Consider the following 22007-nt stretch of genomic DNA (forward strand, 5'->3'; position numbering starts at 1 on the left):
GGAATATGTACCAACATATCACTAAAATGTTGTAACATACGACACATCTTTCAACAAATGAAATATATGTTGGACAATTGAATAAGACTATATTTCTAAAATCATATGAACAAAATGGTCACAAAAAGAACAACAAAAACAACAAAAAATGACTTTTCATTAAATGTTAACAATACATATACATTTCCTCAAAATTAGGGCTCTTTTGGGTTTGTTGATTTTTCTTTCAAAAATAATAAATAATAGGTACCATTACACCATTATTCAATTCTCACATCTATAGAACGATTTATTGTTCATTAACCCAAGAAAAAAACTTAGTATTGTTCGAAAATTGTAAAATCTTTCAAAAAAAAGACTTACCCATTTTAAGTCGAACATGATCCTCAGTTCAGAAAGAGGAGAGAGTCACGACCGGAGATGATGAGAAATATAAGATAATGGGGAGAATATTTGTTTTGATAGTCGGATTTTTGAATTTTCTAAGGAAGAAGAAGAAGAGAAGAGAGAGCGTTGAGAGAAGAAGAAGAAGAGAAAATTCTATTTTCTTTTACTTTTTTTTAAATGGTTTGAATAGAATTATAAAAGTTAAAAAATGAAGTGTTTTTTTTTAAATATTTTCTGAAAGATTAGAAAGTTTTGAAAATGTTAGTTTGATCCTAGATTTACTTAATTACATTTAAAGTGAATTTGACCATTTCTTGATCAAAGTGTCACCAAAATCAAAATCCAAACTTAATTTGAAACCTTTCATTTAATTTCCCGTATCCATGCCCACCCCTATTTGGCATGGAAATGAAATGCTACATCTGCCATAATTTGAAAGTGAAGGGATCAGTATTGAACATTGGTGAACCTCAAGGGTGTAAGCGATAACATAGCTCGAAAACTATCAACTCCTCTCACTGCCCCTCTTTTCGAGAGCAGCAGATAAACCCTCCTAAAATCCTTGAGGTGAACAGCGTCAGTTTCAAGTCCTGCTCGCAGCCATTGATCTTCTCTCTGAAGGTTTCTTCACAATTTTCCATTATGCTAAAACAGTTTCATACTCCCAGATCTTTAGTCCTTTTCTGCACTACTAAACCCCTTTGGAACTTAGAAATATCTATGAATTTTTCATGTGGGTTTCGCCCGAAATCTCACCAACATTCAATTACTGTTAGAAGTTTTTCAACGAAAATTGCAGAGGGTAGTGAAAAGAGTCTTCCTTGGCTTGGAAAAGATAAAGTGAAACAAACTAAAAGACCTGAAAAGGTGGTTGTAAACAGGTCTTCTTGGGGGGAATCGGCTGACAAGTTGTTTAAAGGTGCAGAGAAAAGTGTAGAACTTAAGAGATATGAGGATAGACGAGACAATTATAAGAGCACAGCTAATAGTGGAGAAGATGATGATGAAGGAGAAATGGATGATCCGAGATGGGATAAGATTAAGAGCAGGTTCAGTCGGATTAAGGTAAGACCGGGGTCTGATAGGCCAGAGGTTAGAAGGTGGAACAATCAAGATAGTTGGGGTAAAAAGACATGGAAAGAGGCGTCTGAATCAACCCTACCGAGAATGATAGGCGAGGGGGTTTATGGTGTTGGCCCTGTTTTAGCTGCATTGTCAGCTGGAAGAAGAGAATTTTATGGTCTCTATATTCAGGAAGGGTTGGATCTGAGTGGAAATAACAGGAAGAAGAAGGATAAGAAAGGGTTTGAGAGAGTTTTGAGGACAGCGGAGAAAGTTGGATTAAGTATAAAGGAAGTATCTAAACATGACCTCAATATGATTAGTGATAACAGGCCTCATCAGGGACTGGTCCTTGATACTTCTCCATTGGAAATGGTTGGTATCAAGGAATTGGAACCTGTTTCAATTGAGGAAGATACCACTCCTCTTTGGGTTGCTTTGGATGAGGTTACTGATCCTCAGAATTTGGGTGCAATTATACGGTCTGCTTACTTTTTCGGAGCTTCTGGGATTGTTTTGTGTGCTAAGAACTCTGCTCCATTGAGTGGGGTAGTGAGCAAAGCAAGTGCCGGCTCACTTGAATTAATGGAGCTGAGGTCTTGCAAGAATATGATGCAATTCCTAACGTCTTCGGCAGAAAATGGATGGCGGGTCCTAGGTGGTTCTGTTTCTTCAAGAGCTGTTCCGTTGCATGAGATTGTGCCTGGTGCTCCTACAATACTTGTTTTGGGAAGTGAAGGGACTGGTCTGAGACCATTGGTGGAGAGGTCATGTACTGAATTAGTTAGAATTCCGGGAAATATCCCGTTGGATATAATCGCTGCAGAAGATGAGGATGCTGAGAGTGATAATGGTATTTTAGGTCAGAACTTTAGATCCTTTATGGCTGTGGAAAGCTTGAATGTAAGTGTTGCAGCAGGTGTGCTTCTTCATCACTTGATTGGTAGCAAAAACAACTAACAACAAAAGCAAGCTTATGTAATTTTGATTGTTTCAGTGATATTCATTTGCATTTTCTTGGCCTTCTTTCTGTGCTATAACAAGGAATATTTTACAACACTTTTCTTTCGGAAGTACGCATACAGACATTTGGTGATTTTTCTGTAATGGATTGGCTTTGTTGGCATTGCATCTCAAATTGCTCTGTCCGAGATTGTTAAGGTTTTGTTGAACTTAGTTCAGCTTGTGATATTTCTATGCAAGGATTTGGTTGTTCTGGAGTTACCTTTGCAGGATGGGTAGGTTCGACAGAACTTGTTGAAATTGACTATGCATAAATGCATAAGGTATGTCAGATCAACTAGAGGACTGCCATTGCGAAGCTTGTTTGCAGGTTCTAAATGAAATTGCTTAGATAAATGTAGGTATTACTTTTTAGGAGAATTTGAACTGCTTAACACTACAATAAGGATAAAGGTTTTATGATGTTTGTTGTGGGATAGTAGCAGGGCTTATCCTTTTCTTCTTCTTTTATTTTTCAGTTGACTTCATTGTTACCTAGGGATTTTTAGTTTACTCTTAAGAGTCATGCCCTGGTTCTGGAATAACTAGAAGTTTGACAACAGACACATAATGAGCCCGGTTGAGTATTTTCTCGTGATTATAAAATGCTACAACCATGGATTTGAAGATAAAAGATCTTCAAATACTCTGGTGAGACTGTCAGTCATGTGCTTTTCTTCATATTATTGCCTGGAGTTTTCATGATTCCAAGGAGAATGGAAGATGCTCTTTTCAGGATTCCTTTGAAATATTAAATAGTTGTTCCTTCTCATGCACTTTTCTCAATTATCTGTTTTCAGCCCCCAGAATTCTGATCTTATCTCCTCCTTTTTCAATTAATGTTAAAAGATTTATCTGGTCCCAAACAGAGGCTAAAACCAATATTGGCAATACCTTCACCAAAGAAACAAAGTCGTCAAACGATCACCGAAATTGGAAGAGCAAGGCATTTCATTGTATGATGTACCATGTCCTAACTCTGTCGTTTATTACAGCTCACTTTTGCACCCAAAGAGGTGGCCTAGTGGTCAATGAAGTGAACTGAGAATCATGAGGTTCTAGATCTGATAGATAGTTTCCTTTTTCATATGTCCAAGCCTTGGTGAGCAGAGTTACCTCGTACCTATGCTGGTGGGAGATAGTAGGTTCTTCGTGTAATTAGTGCATGCAAGCTGGATAGTGATACATATCCACTATACTAAGGAATGCACAGAAACTTATGTGCAAGGTGTGTCTTCAAAGTGTTTGCATAACAACACTTTGTATTGTAAATGGCCGCTGTGCATGTAAACCGGCTCATATACCAATGTGATCTGGAAAAAAGAACTTCCCTTGAGTGACATCATAGAAAAATGTTATAGTGGTAACATTCATGGAGGTTTTCCTTTGCAGTGTAACAAATAACATATAGTTCTCCATAGTTATTAAGAAATGAATGAAACCTGGAAATGAATCATTTCCATATATTCATATAAAACATTTTCTTTCGTACCAAATGCATCCTGGATTCTTGTTTATTCCTCCAAAAGCAACCTCGTCTTGTTTGCATTTGTGAAGTTACTGCATTTATTTCTTGTTTCATTTTAGGTGCTCAGATGCTGCAAACACGCAACAGCCCTTACTCAATTACTAGACAACAATTAAAACAGGATGATTGCAATGGCAGAACATAAGATAACAGATTTAGAAGATCAATAGATATTTATAAGAAACACCTCCATGATTGTATACTTTCAACTGTGAACATACAATTGCAGGTTAAAAAAGGAGGAAAAACACTCAAATTGTGCTGCTTTTGCTTCCCTTAAATTGATGCCGAAATCTGACTATGCTGGGACATTATAGGGAGGTTCCTGTCCATATCCACACTAGTCTTTGGGCATGTATCCCATATCTATTATTCGTTATTTCATGACTTTATCATTGAAAATCATTAATATAAGACAATTTGGACATTGTTTGTGATTTCAAATGATCAATTGTGACAACTTAAACAACAGTGCTACTAATGTCATAATTGTTAGGAGCTTCTGAGTTTTGAAGAATGTCAAAGTGCATAGAACAGGTCGTGCCAACGTGATACAAAGTGTCTTATCGAAAACGAGTAGAAGGAGTTCACGATTAAGGAAAACTACGTGTAAGTTTTTCTGTGAAAGAAGCCGAGTACAAAGAGGAGTCCAAGTCGAGTTCGAGTTGAACAAGGCTTTAGGCGGTGAAGACAAGTTCGAGTTGAACAAGACTTTGAAGAAGCGTGATCTATAAATAGGGCATGGTTTCTTAGAGAAAGTTGTGCATTTACATTGAGAGAAAATCAAAACACGATCAAGAGTTTTGATATTTACTTGGGGAGTGCTGCAAGTTGAGAGAAAAGTTGTACGATTGTAGTCAAGAGTTTTTGAATACAATCAAGTGTTGAGAGTAGGTTTCGTTTAACAAGTTTGAAGAACTTGAAGAACGATAGAAGACTTAAACCTGGGGTTTTTGTCTTGGGTAGCTAGGAATTAGAGTTTATAATTCCTTAGGTTACTTAGTTGTGTAATCACTGTGTTATTTGAAGGTGTTATAAATAATACTCCCTCCGTCCCATTTTATGTGACACCATTTCCTTTTTGGTCAGTCCAAAAAAAAATGTCACATTTTCTTATATGATAAGTATTTAAAGATATAATTCCTCTTTTATTCTTGTTGGTCCCACTTAATCTTAAAATAATATTCCAATACATTTATGAGGAGAGAGAAAAGTGAGTTTACTTTTTAAAGAGCAATTTGGTAAACATTTCAAAGTCTTCATTTATTTCTTAAACTCCGTGTCCGGTCAAATGTTGCCACATAAAATGAGACGGAGGGAGTACAAAGTTTTGAACGAGTTATTCTTTTACTGTTAACTTCAAATAGTGAGGAACAAGTAGTAAATACGTGTTCCTTTATAGAATTAAGGAGGTAAGAATTTCAACAAGTGGTATCAGAGCGAATTATCTTAATCAAGAGTCTAATAACTCAAGATAAAGATCATTATGAGTTCTGCACCTCCTCTCGGACATGATCAAGGGCAACACATCAACAGACCACCATTATTCAATGGTCAATACTACTCATGGTGGAAGACAAGGATGGATGACTTTATCCAAGCTGAAGACTATGAACTATGGGTTAGAATCACTGATGGGCCTTTAATCCCTACTGTTAAGGATATTGAAGGAAAAGATGTTCCAAAACCTAAAGAAAAATATGGAGAAGCTGACTACAAGATGCTGGGAAAAAATGCAAAAGCTAAATGCATTTTTGTAAGTGGACTAGGACTTGATTAGTTTAATCGCATCTCAAGCTGTACCTCCGCTAAACAAATATGGGATACTCTATAGAATGCTCATGAAGGTACAACTCAAGTTCAAAAATTCAGAATTGCTAGGCTATGCTTTGAATACGAAACCTTCAAGATGAAATCTGGAGAATCGCTTCAAGACATGATCACCAGATTTACTACTGTAGTAAACGAGTTAATCTCCTTGGGAAAAGTATACACCACTGAGTAACAGGTAGACAAAGTGCTTAGGACCTTGTCTAGATTATGGGAAATAAAAGTCACTGCAATCAGAGAAGCCAAAGATTTAACCAACATGACTTTGGATGAACTGGTAGATAATCTCAAAACATATGAGATGAATGTTTATAAAAGAAGTGAGGGAAGCCAAGAAAAAATTCTTGGACTCAAAGCAACTGAAAGTGATGAATTCGATATAGATGATGAAGACTTAGCACTAATCAGCAGAAACTTCAAAATATTCTTCAAAAGGGGCATAAATTCTGGAAAAAAGGCACCAGCCATAAAAGAAAAGAGTACAGAGAAACCCCAAAACGGAGGATGCTTCAAGTGTGGAAAAACTGATCATCAAATTAAGGATTGTCCTATGTGGGAAGTAGAACTGAAAAAGGAAAGGGCTAAAAAAGAGAAGAAGGATTTTTTGAACAAAAGAAAAAACAAAGAGAAAGAGTAAGCTATGTATACAGCCTGGGGAACAGGTTCAGAGATGTATGGAGAAGATGCTGATAACATTGCCTTGATGGCCATAGAAGAATCGGAACCTGCTGACTTAGACTCTGAAGAAAAAGAGGTAAACCTTCTTGATCTCAAAGATAAGCGAATAAAATTCTCGAAGACAAGACTATCTTTTCTCATGGTCACATCTATAGACACAATTCAGGAACTAGTTAAAACCAAGAATCAGATACTTGCCTCCCTAACAAGTTTAAAATTTGAATATATGGATCTTGAAAAACTCAATGCTAACCTAAAAGAGAAAAATAAGCTTTTGTCACTAAAAGTTCAGCAACTAGAGTCTTGGAACATGTCCAATAAAACTGAAATCCTAAAACTTAAAGAAATAGGGAAAGAAAAAATATGTGATAAGTCAAAAGATGAACTTGAAATTAAAAGGCTCAAAAACGATTTATGCTCTGAAAAAGAAAAATCAGCAAAGATGAGACTTGAACTATCTAGGAATAAATATGAGCTTGAACAAGCAAATAAATGGACTAAGTCTTCTATGATTGACATCTGGGGAATAATCACTGAGATAAAAAAAACTAGAATAGGCTTTGATCAGCCTAAAATTGATAATCCCTTGCTATGCATCATCTGTGGTAACTCAGGTCACTCTAAGATCAATTGCCCATAATACAGAGTCGCCATTAACAATAAAACAAAAGGCACATATCAGCCACTTCAAACGAATAGGTATACTCAAAAGAAATCTAATCTACCTAAATGGATACATAGAGATCTTATTCATCCGTTTGATTCTAATAAAGGACCCAAGTTAATCTGGGTGCCTAAAACTAACCTTTGAAATTCTTTCAGAAAAAAGTGAGAGAAAGCAAGCAACATTGGTACATGGATAGTGCTTGTTCAAGACACATGACTGGAGATACATCACAATTTCTCTCACTTAAAGAAGGAAGAGGTGGAATGGTAGCTTTTGGTGGAGGAAAAAAAGGGCCAGATTAAAGGCATTGAAAAGATAGGCAGATCAGATGAATACTCAATAGACAAAGTATATCATGTAGAAGGTTTGAATCACAACTTGCTAAGTATATCTCAACTATGTGATAAAGGAAATGAGGTAATCTTCTCATCAACTGATGTTAAAGTTATTAATCTCAAAACACAGAAGGTTGTTCTAACAGGAAATCGAGATAAACACATATATACAGTAGATACCTCTAAGATATTTGATGAAAACTTAGTCTGCTTAAGTGTGATCGACAAGGATCCTTTGATATGGCACAAACGTCTAGGCCACACTAGCCATGTACAACTAAATAAACTCATCTCTAATGAACTAGTTATAAGATTGCCTAAAACAAAATTTAAAATCATCCTTTAAAACCAAACAGGCCATAAGTTCAACCAGAGCCCTTGAACTGATACACATGAATTTATGTGGTCCTATGAGAGTCAAAAGCGGGGGGGTGGGGGGGGGAAGATATGTATTTGTTATGGTTGATGATTACTCCAGGTATACTTGGACTCTCTTTTTAGCTTCTAAAGATGATGCATTTGAAGCTTTTTTCTCTCTTATAAGAAAGATCCAAAATAAGTTTGAAAAACAATTGCTCTCAATTAGGTCTGATCATGGTACTGAATTTGAAAACTCAAAATTTGCTCAGTACTATGACATTCATGGAGTTGAATATAATTTCTATGCTTCTAGAACCCCACAACAGAATGGTGTAGTTGAAAGAAAAAATAGAATCCTCCAAGAAATGGCTAGAACAATGATGATTGCTAGCATAATCACCAACCAATTCTGGGCAGAAGCCATCAATGCTGCATGCTACACTATAAATAGATGTATGCCGCGACCCTTGCTAGATAAAACCCCATATGAACTATTAAAAGGCAGAAAACCTAACATCTCACATCTAAGAATATTTGGATGTAAATGTTTCGTTCATAATAATGGAAAAAACTTGTTAGGAAAATTTGATGCAAGAAGCGATGATGGAATTTTTCTAGGGTACTCCACACATAGCAAAGCATATAGGGTACTGAACAGACGAATCATGTGTGTAGAAGAGAGTATCCATGTTGTATTTGATGAGTACAATACTATGTCTAACCAGAACCTGCAAGAAGATGATGAATTTTAGAGGAACCCACTGATAATGCAAAGGAATAGGAAAAAGGACCAGGCATCCCATGAAAATGATGAAATCAGCATACATACTTATAATGACCAAGAAAGGAACTTAGATAGGGCGCCTGAAGAAGAACAAACATAGCTAAATAATGGTCAAGATACAGAAACACCAAATTTGATCCTAAAAGATTACAAATATCAAGGGTCATATCATTTGGACAACATACTCACAGATCTAACCTCTGGAATAACCACTAGATCAGGGATAAAAAATCATTGTGCCTTCAATACATTCTTGTCTATGATAGAACCAAAGAAGATCAGTGAAGCCCTTCAAGATGCAGACTAGATAATAGCCATGGAAGAGGAACTAAACCAATTCGAAAGAAGTAAAGTTTGGAACCTTGTACCTAAACCATCAACCAGAACTATAATTGGTACAAAATGAATGTTTAGGAACAAGTTAGATGAATATGGTACAATAACCAGAAACAAAGCTCAGTTGGTAGTTCAAGGGTACAATTAAGAAGAAGGGATATATTATGATGAAACTTTTGCACTAGTAGTAAGGTTGGAAGCATCAGATTACTCATAGCATTCGTTGCACACATGGAATTCACCTAGCATCAAATGGACGTAAAAAGTGAATTCCTCAATGGATTACTAAAAGAAGAAGTGTTTGTTAAACAACCCCCTGACTTTGAGAAGATTGACTATCCTGACCATGTATACAAGCTTGAAAAAGCTCTTTATGGGTTGAAACAAGCTCCAAGGGCATGGTATGATAGATTGTCAAAATTCCTCCTAAGCCATGGATATTCAAGAGGTAAAATTGATAACACACTTTTTCTTAGAAACAAAGAAAAGGATCTACTGATTGTACAAGTGTATGTACGCTAACGACATCATTTTTGGAGTAACAAACAAGGCACTCACAAATGAATTTGCCAAGCTTATGAGCAATGAGTTTGAGATGAGCATGATTGGAGAGTTAAATTGCTTTTCAGGGCTTCGGATAAAGCAAACATCTACAGGTACATTAATTCACCAGCAAAAATATGTCAAGGAATTGCTCAAAAGATTCAAATGGAAGACGCCAAACAAATAGACACCCCAATAGCCACAACCACTAAGTTAGACCTTGAAGGAACAAGTTCTGTTGTAGAACAAAAATTATATAGAGGTATGATTGGTTCACTTTTGTATCTTACTGCTAACATGCCTGATATTGTGTTCAATGTGGGCTTATGTGCTCGATTTCAAACCAACCCCAAGGAATCTCACCTCCAAGCTATTAAAAGAATTCTCAGATACTTAAAAGGAACCACTGATTTAGGACTATGGTATCCAAAATGGAGCAATTTCGGATTAGTAAGATATGTTGATGCGGATTATGCTGGTTATCTAGCTGATAGAAAAAGTATCACAGGTATGGCTCACTTTCTAGGTTCATTTTTAATTTCATAGGGATCAAAGAAACATAACTCAGTGGCATTATCCACCGTGAAAGCTGAATATGTAGCAACAGCCTCTTGCTATGCTCAACTACTATAGATCAAACAACAACTCAATGATTTTGTTCTTAGTATTGAGTGTGTCCCGATTTTTTGTGACAACACAAGCGCAATTAACATTGCAAAGAATCATGTCCAACATAAGAGAACTAAACACATAGATATTCGTCATCACTTTTTAAGGGACAATGTAGAAAAAGGGCAAATTTCCATGAATTTCTGTGCCACTGAACAACAAATTGCCGACATTTTCACGAAGGTATTAGTAAGGGAACACTTTGAAAGGAACATGTTGGAATTAAGAGTGATGAAGATCACCTGAGTATTTCTTTTCACGAGAGTAAACTATGGCACTCTATTATGTACTATTATGCTAAAAGTTTTTAATACTCATAACTAACTGTAACTAAAGAATTCATCATTCTTAGGTAATTAGGAACTCAAGGATTTGGACTTCAAAAATCATCATCCCACACTGAAAGGTATGCGTACTATACTTATTTAAGTGAGACCAAAATATTAGGACTTGTGCACTAGTACCCGTTCCTGCATTTAATTACCTGTCAGAAGGATATATTTTTAAACCGCCAAAAATCAAATCAATCTGACTTCACCATCAAATCAACATGTTCCTCTTCTCCAAAAACCCTTCCACTTCCCTGTAACCATTCTCAAAATCGAAAACCCTTTTCATTCTCATTCTCCACAGAAACCCATTCTCCTTCATCAGTGTCGTTCCTAAAAATCATCCAAATCCATTTTCAAATCATGGTGTCTCCCTCAAATCTCAACCTTGCCATCATCCCCTTTGAAAATCCAGAAAGCCTTTTTGACTTACCTGTCGTCATGTTCATTGACTCTTACAGAATAACCCATCTTGCATATCCTCTTATGGAAGAAGCATTTATTCAGGGGGAAAAGAGAAACCAGAGTTTGGTCTGTGATTTAGGAGAAGAAATGACTGCACATAATGAGGGGGGAACCCATATCATCAAAGGAACAGGTTCATCCCTTTTATGACGATGACGATGATATTCCAATAGTTCAACTGATTCCTAAGAGACTTCGTTCACGACTTAGTATACAGCCCATCTAACCAATTACTATGATTCTTCCCGAGGCTCAAGAAAGTCCTATTTTTGATACATCAGATCAAGTTTCGGTTCGAGTGACTCATTCTGTGCAACAAACTCGGGATGTAGTGATTCTTGCTAGGTCCACTACAAAAGCTCCTCCGGTGAAACGTAAGTATGTTCCTCCCTCTAAACCTATAGAGATTGATAATGACATAGTTGAATCCAAGAAAAGTAGAAAAAGAAAAAGAAATGTGTCTAAAACAAAGGACTCTGGGCATATAGAGAATGGTGATAGTGATCTTGAAAATGAAATTGAAAAACGTAAGGATTGGATAAAGTTGTTTAAGAAAAAAAGTATGATTCGTGGTCGGGTGATTACTAGTTTAGGGGGGAAATGAAATGGGTGAATTGCTTATTTTGTTGAAAGCACAGGGCTGGACTGCGTTGTTTCTTCAGGGTAATTGACGTCGAAAGATGGGTAGGAAAGAAACAAGGGAATTTTATATAAATGTTGTTGGGTCTGTTTCTTCTATTTCAAGTAGTGTTAGTGATATATCGTTCACATTAACAGCTGAAGTTTTGGAAAAAATACTGGGTGTACCTAACTCAAGGTGGTGTCATTATGTCAAAAGTAGTTGGCCTCCCTTACAGGGTCTATCATCAGCCCTTGAGATATCTCGTAGGTTTGCGAATGATCCTATGTTAGAGAACTACACTAGGGTGGACAACCTCTACATAAGTTACTCTTTGATGTGGTACACAAAATGATTCTCCCTAGGAAGCAGAAGCGAACGGAGGCAAACTATTTGGATCTCACACTCATGGAGTTACTAATTTCTCATGTTCCAATTAATTTACCTCAATTGATTCTCAGTCACATTAATAGGATATGTGTGGATGATAGCACAGATCATGGGCTTGGGTATGGATTTTGGCTAGAAGATATCTTTGAGTGTTTTTAGGTCCCTATCGAGGAATAGAAAGAACATACTACCAATGATGTGTTGGGGGAAGTAGATCATGCCGCTATACCTACGACCTCAAGAGGGGCAAATGCACCTATGTAACGTTTGAGAGCCTCGTTGACTGCTAAGAATGAGGAAATCGCAGCACTTTAGGTTTCTCACTCTGTTGCAATAGATCAGTTGCACATTGATTATGGATTGAAGCATGCTGGATTTGTAGAAGAAAATTCAAGGCTTAAAGAAGAGTTGGCTCAAACTCAAGTTGCACTGAATGTTGATAGATCCTCCAATTCTGATCGTCTAAAACACCTCTTTGAACTACTAACCAAAGGCTCCTCTTCCTTGTCCTCTGTTATGCCACCTTCTGTCTAAACACCAGCTTACTTGCGCTATGTTTTGTGTTTTGGGTCCTCACTTTTTAAAGTCTTTAGTAGGCATTTCTGTTTTTTTTGTGGATAATGGTTTTTGTTTCTGATTCTGTGATGTAACTAATGACTCAGTTTGGTGTTTTTGTTGTTATAGTTTGTTGTGATATTATTGCTTGTTGTGGCATGGATAGGTATTTATTTCCAGATTTTGCCTAATGTCAAAAAGGGGGAAGATGCGTGCATATGTGTTTACATGTTCAATGTAAGCAAATTTCAATATCAAGCTTGAAAAATTTGCCATAGTAAAAAAGGGGGAATTTGTTAGGAGCTTCTGAGTTTTGAAGAATGTCAAAGTGCATAGAACAGGTCGTGCCAATATGATACAAAGTGTCTTATCGAAAACGAGTAGAAGAAGGAGTTCACGATTAAGGAAAACTACATAAAGTAGGAAACCTACCCGTAAGTTTTTCTGTGAAAGAAGCCGAGTACAAATAGGAGTCCAAGTCGAGTTCGAGTTGAACAAGGCTTTAAGGCGGTGAAGACAAGTTCGAGTTGAACAAGACTTTAAGGAAGCGTGATCTATAAATAGGGCGTGGTTTCTTAGAGAAAGTTGCGCACTTACATTGAGAGAAAATCAAAACACGATCAAGAGTTTTGTGAGAGTTTTGATATTTACTTGGGGAGTGCTACGAGTTGAGAGAAAAGTTGTACGATTGTAGTCAAGAGTTTTTTAATACAATCAAGTGTTGAGAGTAGGTTTCGTTTAACAAGTTTGAAGAGCGATAGAAGACTTAAACCTGAGATTTTTTGTCTTGGGTAGCTAAGAATTAGAGTTTATAATTCCTTAGGTTACTTAGTTGTGTAATCACTGTGTTAAAAAAAATATAAGGTTGTTAGTTTAAAGGGTAATTGTGAACCAAAAATGTTGACTGAGGGGTATTTTTAGCCAATAGATAGATGAGGGGTATTTTTAAACCTTTTCGAATAGTACAGGGGTATTTTTGGCTCTTTTTCATTTTTAGAATGATTTCTCTACATTTCTATGAACTTGAGCTGAGATATGGTCACTATTTTTTCTTTTTACATGGTTCGCTTCTTAAAAATATTTTTAGTATGATATCTCAACATTTATGCTACATAATATTCACATTTTTTTTTATCTTTTTGAATGGAATTCTTAAAAATATTTTTAGTATGATATCTCAACATTTATGCTTCATAAGATTCACATTTTTCATCTTTTTAAATAAAATTAGATTTAAAAGACTAAAAGAGGAAAATAAGAAGAAATAGCATAAAACAAAGAAAAGGATAAAATATACCAATATTTTGTTACAATTCTTATTATTTTATGTTGTCTACAAGGTATATACTCTTTAATTGGAGTTACTTAGTTTTTCACGTCAATATTTTTTAGTTCCTACTTCTTCCTCTTCTTTATTAACTTCATTACTATTTATTTTTTAGTTTTCATCTGTTCACCAACCTAAAAAATCGTCAATCAAGATCACTAATAAATAAATAAAAATTTGAAATTAGAAGACACAAGAAGGTAAGAAAAAAATACATTTGAAATTAAATATAAAAAAGAGAACAAAAGAGAGAATTAGCTATACAAAAAAGATTGAAAAAAAATGATAGGTACAAATTTCCAAATTTTCTAGTTTTGCTTGGCCTATATACAAAAACATTAAAGAGTATATATCACATTTCAAATAAATATTACATTCAATATACAATAAATTCCTAAGAATGAAAAGTTATACTTAGTAATTAAGAGGATTAAGAATATAACTTTGAATTTATTTGTAACGTAATTGGAGTAATGAAAGGACAATCAAAATTAAAGTTATTTAAATAATTATTTTTACAATAAGTTCAATAAAAAGTAGGAAGAAAAACAAAATATGCCAAAATAAAGAGAGACAACACCTCACCGTTTTAGTGTCAATAATTATTATATTAGATAGATATATACTTTTAAGAATCATCAGTTTTTTACCAAAAAAATTGACACATCATTTTAGAATAATATTATCTATAGAAAAAAGAATTACATATAACACAATCTTGCAGTACTTCACTATTTAAATATTAGACATATATAATATAACAATTACATACTCATAAAACCCAACAATCACAAAGTCATTTACCTCATAATTTGCATAACCTTCTTCTTAGTAGTATATTTATATGCTCAAGATTTGATGATTTTATTGAGATTAATATTTACCGTTTCTTTCTTCTTTACTCAACATGTTAATTATCATTTTTAATTTAGCCATTAGTCTCTTTTCATTTATTTAAATTGTCTTTTCATTTGTCCATTATAAAATTTCATAAATAAGATATAATTAGAGTTTTTATATATTTACCGTTTTTTTTCTTCTTTACTCAACATGTTAATTATCATCTTTTTTTCTATGAATTAAACTATATTTTTAAAATTAATTCACGTTACATTCCCATGTTCTATTCATTATAATAAATAAAAAATTGATCCACATAACTATAAAATTGTATCTACATACTTTCTTAAGTAACATATATGGATATGTTAACTCCTTTTTCTACATTTATTTTCAAAAATATCCAGACCTTAAAATCTGGTAAGTTAACCTTACTATAACAACAAAAAACAAACAAAAAAAATAAAGTTAACTAATCAAGTAAAAAGTTTAAAGAATATTTAGTTATGAGTTAAAGAAGAAAGAAGGAAACTGTTATCAACATAACATAATTCAATTCTCCAAAAACTATAAAGAAAGGAAGAAAGTAAAAATAATCAGATTCTCTAGAAACTACAAAATAAGCAACAAAAAAAAATCTCCAAAAACTACAAAGAGAAGCAAAAGAGAAATATCAAATCATTTTTTCTCAAAAAAAATTCATTATTTGTTTCATCAAGAATCCAAAAGAAGTAATATTAAATGTATAATTGCAATAAAAAAGTGATAATTATATTAAACATGCCAAATCATTATCAAACTATGCAGGAATGTCTAACATTAATATTCTCTAGAAACTACAAAGAGAAAAAATCAAATCATTTTTTCTAAAAAAATAATAATTTTGATTCGTATAATCAAGAATCCAAAAAAATAATTAAAACATAATTACAATAGAAAAAATTGATAGTTATATTATGCATGTCAAATCATTTTACCTCGTAAAATCAAACTATCCAAGAATGTCTAATATTCTTCATTATAGATCTCTCTCCTGCAAAGTCATATCAAGACAAAAAATTAACCAACCAAAGAGACAAAAGATGAAAAATAAGAAAAATGAAAATAAAATAATTATCACATATGTCTCAAATAGGTTTTTATAAGTGTGATTTTTAAGAGTTATAAATATTATTAAATTAATTAAGAGGTTTTATGTAATTGAAGATGTATGAATTAAAGAAATGAATCTAATATTTTTTAGCACCGCTTGAAGCGCGGCCATGTTTACTAGTTTACTAGTTTACTAGAACTTCAAATAAATTTCTACTTACCATTTTATATTCACCAAATTTATTATCTTTTATCAAATTTATTTACCAATCAAATTGACCAACAGATGACTCAAAGTAACAATGTTGGTTCGTCTTCTTAGTCATATGAACGAGAAATACAAGTTCAACGTGAGAAAATCATCTGTACTATGTGAGAGGACTATATTAAAGACTCATACATCACAACTTATATATGTTTAATTTTTTTTTATTGAATTAGAGCTTTATCAATAAATATTGCATTTTTTAAAGAATATCTTTGTGATAGTGTATTATGAGATTTTATAAATTTTTGTTTATTTGGTAAGATTGTATAAAGAATTGGGACAATTTTAATAGTTTTACAACTGATGGGTTTTTTATGTTTATGAGAAAATATACAACATAAAAAGTTCAAATCACATGTCCAAACAAAACTTCAACTTAATCTCATGATTTCGTATCGCATGGCCAAACGGGCCCATTATTATGTGCCCGGAGCCAAAATGGCAAACAAATTGAGCAAAATTTCTAAAAGGGCAACAAAAAATGAATATGAAACCAAAAGGACAACATTTAGATGGAGGGGCAGACAACATTAAATTGTATGTATTACAAGACTCAAGTCAGAATGAACCTTACAAGACTCGTACTGGCATGAGCCTTCCTTTTTTTTAAAAAAAACGACGCATTTTAAAATTAAAATAATAATATTCCTCCTGCATTATTTATTCAATTGTTTTGTTGTTGCATTTTCGTGTTTTTTATTCTATTTTCACTATTTATATGTAAATGAAAATGTAAGTGATGCAGTCAAGTTTAATAGTTTTTTTTATATTTAATTTGATAATATTGTGGACAAAATATAGGAACATGAAAAAGAATACACAATTTAGGTGTATTGTTCGGTTGTGTCCGATTTTGAAGTATATTGGTTTGACTTGTTAGTTATCGGTTTGTAGATATGCTAACACGTTAAGAAAAAACCTCAAATCGTTAAGAACCGAAAATGTGATGACAAAAAAAATCAAAACTGTTATCTAAACCGCTAAAACAATAACTCATTTTTGATAAATCCATAACTTATTTTCATTTTTTTAATCAGATTGGATTCAGTTTTAAATAGCCCTGACACAATTGTTATAACAAAAATTTCTTTGGGTTTTTGAGGAAATATTACCATAAAAAATAGTAGAAAGTTGTCAAAATTCAAATATATAATTATTAATATTGATTCAGTCATGAACAACCTTACATATAGATATATTTTCAAAATGTAAGGTTGTATATCTATACGTCAAATTTCAAATGTATGTATGGTATACTTAAAACGATCGGATTCATTTCCCTTCGTTAAGGGCATCTCCAACCTTACACTTTATTTTACCCTCTAAAGATAGAGTTCTCTATAATTTTTTTCAGATAACCAACTCCAACTCAATTCTCTATTTTACTCTCTCCTTAATATTATATTATTATTTCTTTTTCTATTTCATTTTCTTATTTCATGATATAAATCCGTTCTTTCTTTTTTCAAATTAATCATCCTATATAATTTTCATGTAATATAATTTTTTTATCAAATTCTTTATTCAACATACAATTATATTTTGTCCTAAATTTTTGATGATTTTTTTGATCAATTCCAAGGAGCGAGTTACTTCTCTAAGACTGGCCTCTGGTCAGGTTATCACCAATTAAGGGTGAAGGAGAGTGATCTTTCGAAGATGGTTTTTTGAACGTGGTACGGTAATTTTGAGTTTTTGGTGATGTCTTTTGGTTTAACTAATGCCTCAGAGGTGTTCATGGATTTGATGAATATGGTCTTTAAGCAATACATTGATATGTTTGTGACTGTGTTTATTGATAATATCTTGATTTTATCACGGATTCAGGATGAACATGTTGAGCATTTGAGGATTGTGTTTCAAATTCTCAAGGATCGTGAGTTGTATGCTAAGTTTAACAAATGCGAGTTTTGGTTGAGGTCCATTACTTTCCTTGGCCATATTATCTCCGGTGAAGGTATTCAAGTTGATCATAAGAAAATCGAGGTAGTTAAGAATTGGCCTAGACCTTTGTCCGCTTCGGATATACAAAGTTTCTTAGATTTGGTCGATTATTATAGAAGGTTTGTGGAAGGGTTTTCCTCTATTTCTTTGCCTTTGACAACGTTGAATAAAAAAAAGTGAAATTCCTATGGTCGGAAGCTTGTGAGAAGAGTTTCTAAGAGTTGAAAGATAGACTCACTTCGGGCCCTATTTTGACACTACCAGAAGGATGTGATGGTCTTGTGGTGTATTGTGATGCTTAACAGGTTGGTGTTAAACATGGGAAAGTCACTTCTTATGCTTCAAAGCAATTTAAAGTGCATGAAAAGAATTATTCGACTCATGACTATAAGTTAACGGCGGCGGTGTTTACTCTAAAGAGTTGGAGACATTACTTGAATGATGTCATGTAGATGTTTTTACGATCACAAGAGTTTGAAATATGTGTTCACTCAAAAGGATTTGAATATTCACCAAAGGAGATGGCTTGAATTGTTGAAGGATTACAATATAAGTGTCCTATATCATCCCGAAAAGGCAAATGTGGTGGCGGATGCTCTTAGTCGACTATCAATGGGAAGTGTTTCTCATGTTGAAGATAATAAGAAGGAGTTAGTTTGTGATGTTCATAGATTGGCTCGATTGGGTGTTTTGTTGGTTGATTCTAGCGAAGGTGATGTAGCTGGTCATAATGGTTCAGAATTATCTTTTGTATCGGATGAGAAAGTTAAGCAAGATCTTGATATGGTATTAGTTGACTTGAAGAAATCGATTTTCGAAAAAAGTCATTGAGTCTTTCTTCCAAGGGGGAGATGGTGTCCTTCGATATCAAGGTCGGTTATGTGTTTCAAATGTTGATGAGTTGAAGAATCAAAGTCTGACAGAAGCTCACAGTTCTCGATATTGTATTCACCCTAGAGCTACCAAGATATACCGTGATTATCGACAAGTCTATTGGTGGAATGTGATGAAGAAGGATATTTGGAATTTGTGGCTAAATGTCTAAATCGTCAACAAGTGAAAGTTGAACATCAGAAATCGGGTGGTTTGGCTCACGAAATTAATATTCCTATATGAAAATGGAAAACTTTGAATATGGACTTCATTACGAGTTTACCCTTCACTCATCGATAGTTTGATTTGATTTGGTTTATTGTGGACTGAATAATGAAATCATCTCACTTCCTTCCTGTTATGACTCCATTCTCATTGGACGATTATGCCAAGCATTATATTAAAGAGATGATAAGGTTGCATGGAGTGTCGTCCATTATCTCTGATCGTAGAACTAACTTTACATCCCAGTTTTGGATATTATTTTAGAAAGGTCTTGAGAGCTTGTGTGATTGATTTCAAAGGTAATTGGGATGATCATTTGCCTTTGATTGAGTTTGCTTATAATAATAGCTATCATTCTGACATTGGGATGATATTATTTGAGGTTCTCTATGGTAGGATATGTAGGTCTCATATTGGTTGGTTTAAGGTTGGCGAGGTTGCGTTAATAGGGCCCAAGTTGGTGCATGAGGCTATGAAAAAGCTTTGACTTATTTGTGAGAGGTTGAAAATGGCTCAAATTCGACAAAAGTCTTATTCTGATGTTAGAAGAAGAGAACTAGAATTTGATGTTGATGATTGGGTCTACTTAAAAATTTCACTCACGAAGGGTGTAATGATATTTGGAAATAAAAGGAAGCTCAATCCCTGGTATGTGGGCCCATATCAAATTTTGAGGTGTATTGACAAAAATGCTGATGAACTTGAGTTGCCTAATGATTTAGCATCGGTACATTCAATGTTCCATGTCTTTTTGTTGAAGAAGTGTGTTGGAGATCTGACATCTATTGTTCCTTTAGAAGGTTTGGAAGTTAAGAAAAATCTTTCTTATAAAGAGTTCTGGTTGATATTTTAGACCGACAAGTTCGGAAGTTGAGAAATAAAGAAGTTGGTTATGTAAAGGTCCTTTGGAGGAATCAATTATTTGAGGGTGCTACTTGGGAGGCCGAAGCCGATATGATATCCTGGTATCCTCATCTATTTCCTTACGCTCCTACTCTAACTTGTGGTATTAGTTCCTCATTGTTCATTCTTTCTGATTCATGCATTTTAGTCATTTTCATGTTTCCATATGCATGCGTGTTCATGAAAACTTTATTTTTTATGTTATGATTTACCTTGGAGTGATTCTCCATGTTTTATGAGCATTTTGATGAAAAATTGCATTCATATTGGGTTTTTAGTTTCTATCCTACTCTATTCATGCGAGATGAGTCCTATTCAAGGAAGAATGTTTCCAAGCGGGAGATATTGTAATACCTCGAAAGTTGAAACACTTAAAAATGAAAGAAAACTGCAGAGCATTTCTTGGAAATAATGGTCTACGAGTCCAACCTATGGACCGTAAGAAGTCATACGGGTCGTAGGAAGTGAATCGTAGAACCCAGAACTGAGTTTTTAGAAAATTTAGTTTCTGAAGTTTGACCTACGAATGAATGGGACAAATCGTAGGAACGTTGATGAGCCGTAGATGGCTTTCATAGAAGGAAATAAGAGATTTGATTTAGGACCTCAGTTCCACAGAAAGAATTGAAGGGTCGTCGTTTGGTCTACAGGTCGTAGGATGATTTTCGTAGAAAGGGTTCAGACTTGGTGAAATTTTTGGTTAAATATTGATTTATATGAAAGGGGACTATGGACTGTAGGAATTTCAACGGACTGTAGAAAGATCTCATTGGTAGTGAGGTGAAAGTTGGATTTCTAAAGTTGGTTTTACGATTGACCAGTACAGGCAGTAGAAAGTTCTACGAACTGTAGGACTGTCCGACAGTTTTTTCCTAAGTGCATTTGGATCTTTTCCTATGCATTTAATGCCTATACTATGTCGTTCTAACCCTAATTCGAAGTCCTATAACTACCATTCTACTCTTATAATTTCCCCAACTCTTTTCATTCCCGCAAATTCCCTAAATCCATCCAAGTTCATCCCCTCCAATTATCTCCCAAGGTCAAGAAGAAGAAGAAGTTAGGGTTTTCAAGTCAAGTCTCTTTTCCACCATTGCTTGTGGGATTGATCCTCAAGATATGTAGGGAGTTCATCAATGACTTCCATTCACCCATTAAGTCCCCAAAGATTCTCCAATTCTCTAATTCAATTTCCTTAAATGGGTTAGGTTTTCATACAATTCCTCATGGATTCTATTTGCATGGATTCTAAATTGTTTGATTTTGATCATATTATAATTATTTAGATTCAGTTACATGTTTTCCAATCAATTCCATATGATCACATGCATTGATCATGATTTTGACTATGAACCCTAATTTACATGAATTTATAAAGAAGCTTGAATCTATGAATGATGTTTTATGAAGTTATGCATGATTTATGAAAATAAAGGTTTTATGATATAGGTTGCTTTAAGATGAGCATCAATGAAATAATGAAAGAATTTTCTCACATATGAAGGGATCATGACTTGGTGAAAGGTTTTCTCACTTAGACTTAATTCAAGATTTAATGAACTACTCTATGATGTTTAATCTTGGATTAGTATTTGAATTATGTTTTTTCATGTATGATGATAACTTTATGAAAATAAATATTCCGTTGGGATTTAACTTAGCACTGAGAAAACTTTGAGGTGGAGGCTCAAATAGGGTAGTATCTAGTAGACACCTCTAGTTCCAAACTACGTGCCCCCGTAGGTTTGTCTTAAATGTCCTAGCTAGTGGATTTACATATAGCACATGATATGATACGAAGTTCTACCTTGGAAAGTAGACTATCCCTTCTCGATGTGGGGGTTACATCGGAATTTATGTTATGACTTGCATGATCTATTGTCGGTTAAAACTAATATCCAACAAAATGAAGTAAGTTACTTACAAATATTTTACGAAGCTTTCCATATGAATTTAAGATTCTTTGACCATGTTCATGATTTACGATTCTTCTTAA

At 34.1% G+C, this 22007-nt stretch overlaps 2 protein-coding genes across 2 annotated transcripts in view; one reads left to right on the forward strand and one right to left on the reverse strand.

Moving 5' to 3' along the window:
* The window catches only part of LOC125825309 (protein phosphatase 2C and cyclic nucleotide-binding/kinase domain-containing protein), a 532052-nt gene that overhangs the window by 74250 nt on the left and 435795 nt on the right, over nt 1-22007 (reverse strand). The gene's annotated exons all lie outside the window — the stretch shown is intronic.
* Nucleotides 856-2436, forward strand: LOC125825314 (rRNA methyltransferase 1, mitochondrial). Its single transcript, XM_049504658.1, has one exon. The coding sequence runs from the start codon at nt 1030-1032 to the stop codon at nt 2407-2409; it is 1380 nt and encodes a 459-aa protein (XP_049360615.1). The 5' UTR covers nt 856-1029; the 3' UTR covers nt 2410-2436.

Source organism: Solanum verrucosum, unplaced genomic scaffold, assembly GCF_900185275.1.
Source record: "Solanum verrucosum unplaced genomic scaffold, falcon-dt-bn FXZP01000051.1, whole genome shotgun sequence".
In the NCBI taxonomy this organism is placed as follows: Eukaryota; Viridiplantae; Streptophyta; class Magnoliopsida; order Solanales; family Solanaceae; genus Solanum; species Solanum verrucosum.

What these genes read in the sequence shown, in the direction of transcription:
- LOC125825314 (XM_049504658.1), top strand. Translation starts at nt 1,030, where the DNA reads ATGCTAAAACAGTTTCATACTCCCAGATCTTTAGTCCTTTTCTGCACT.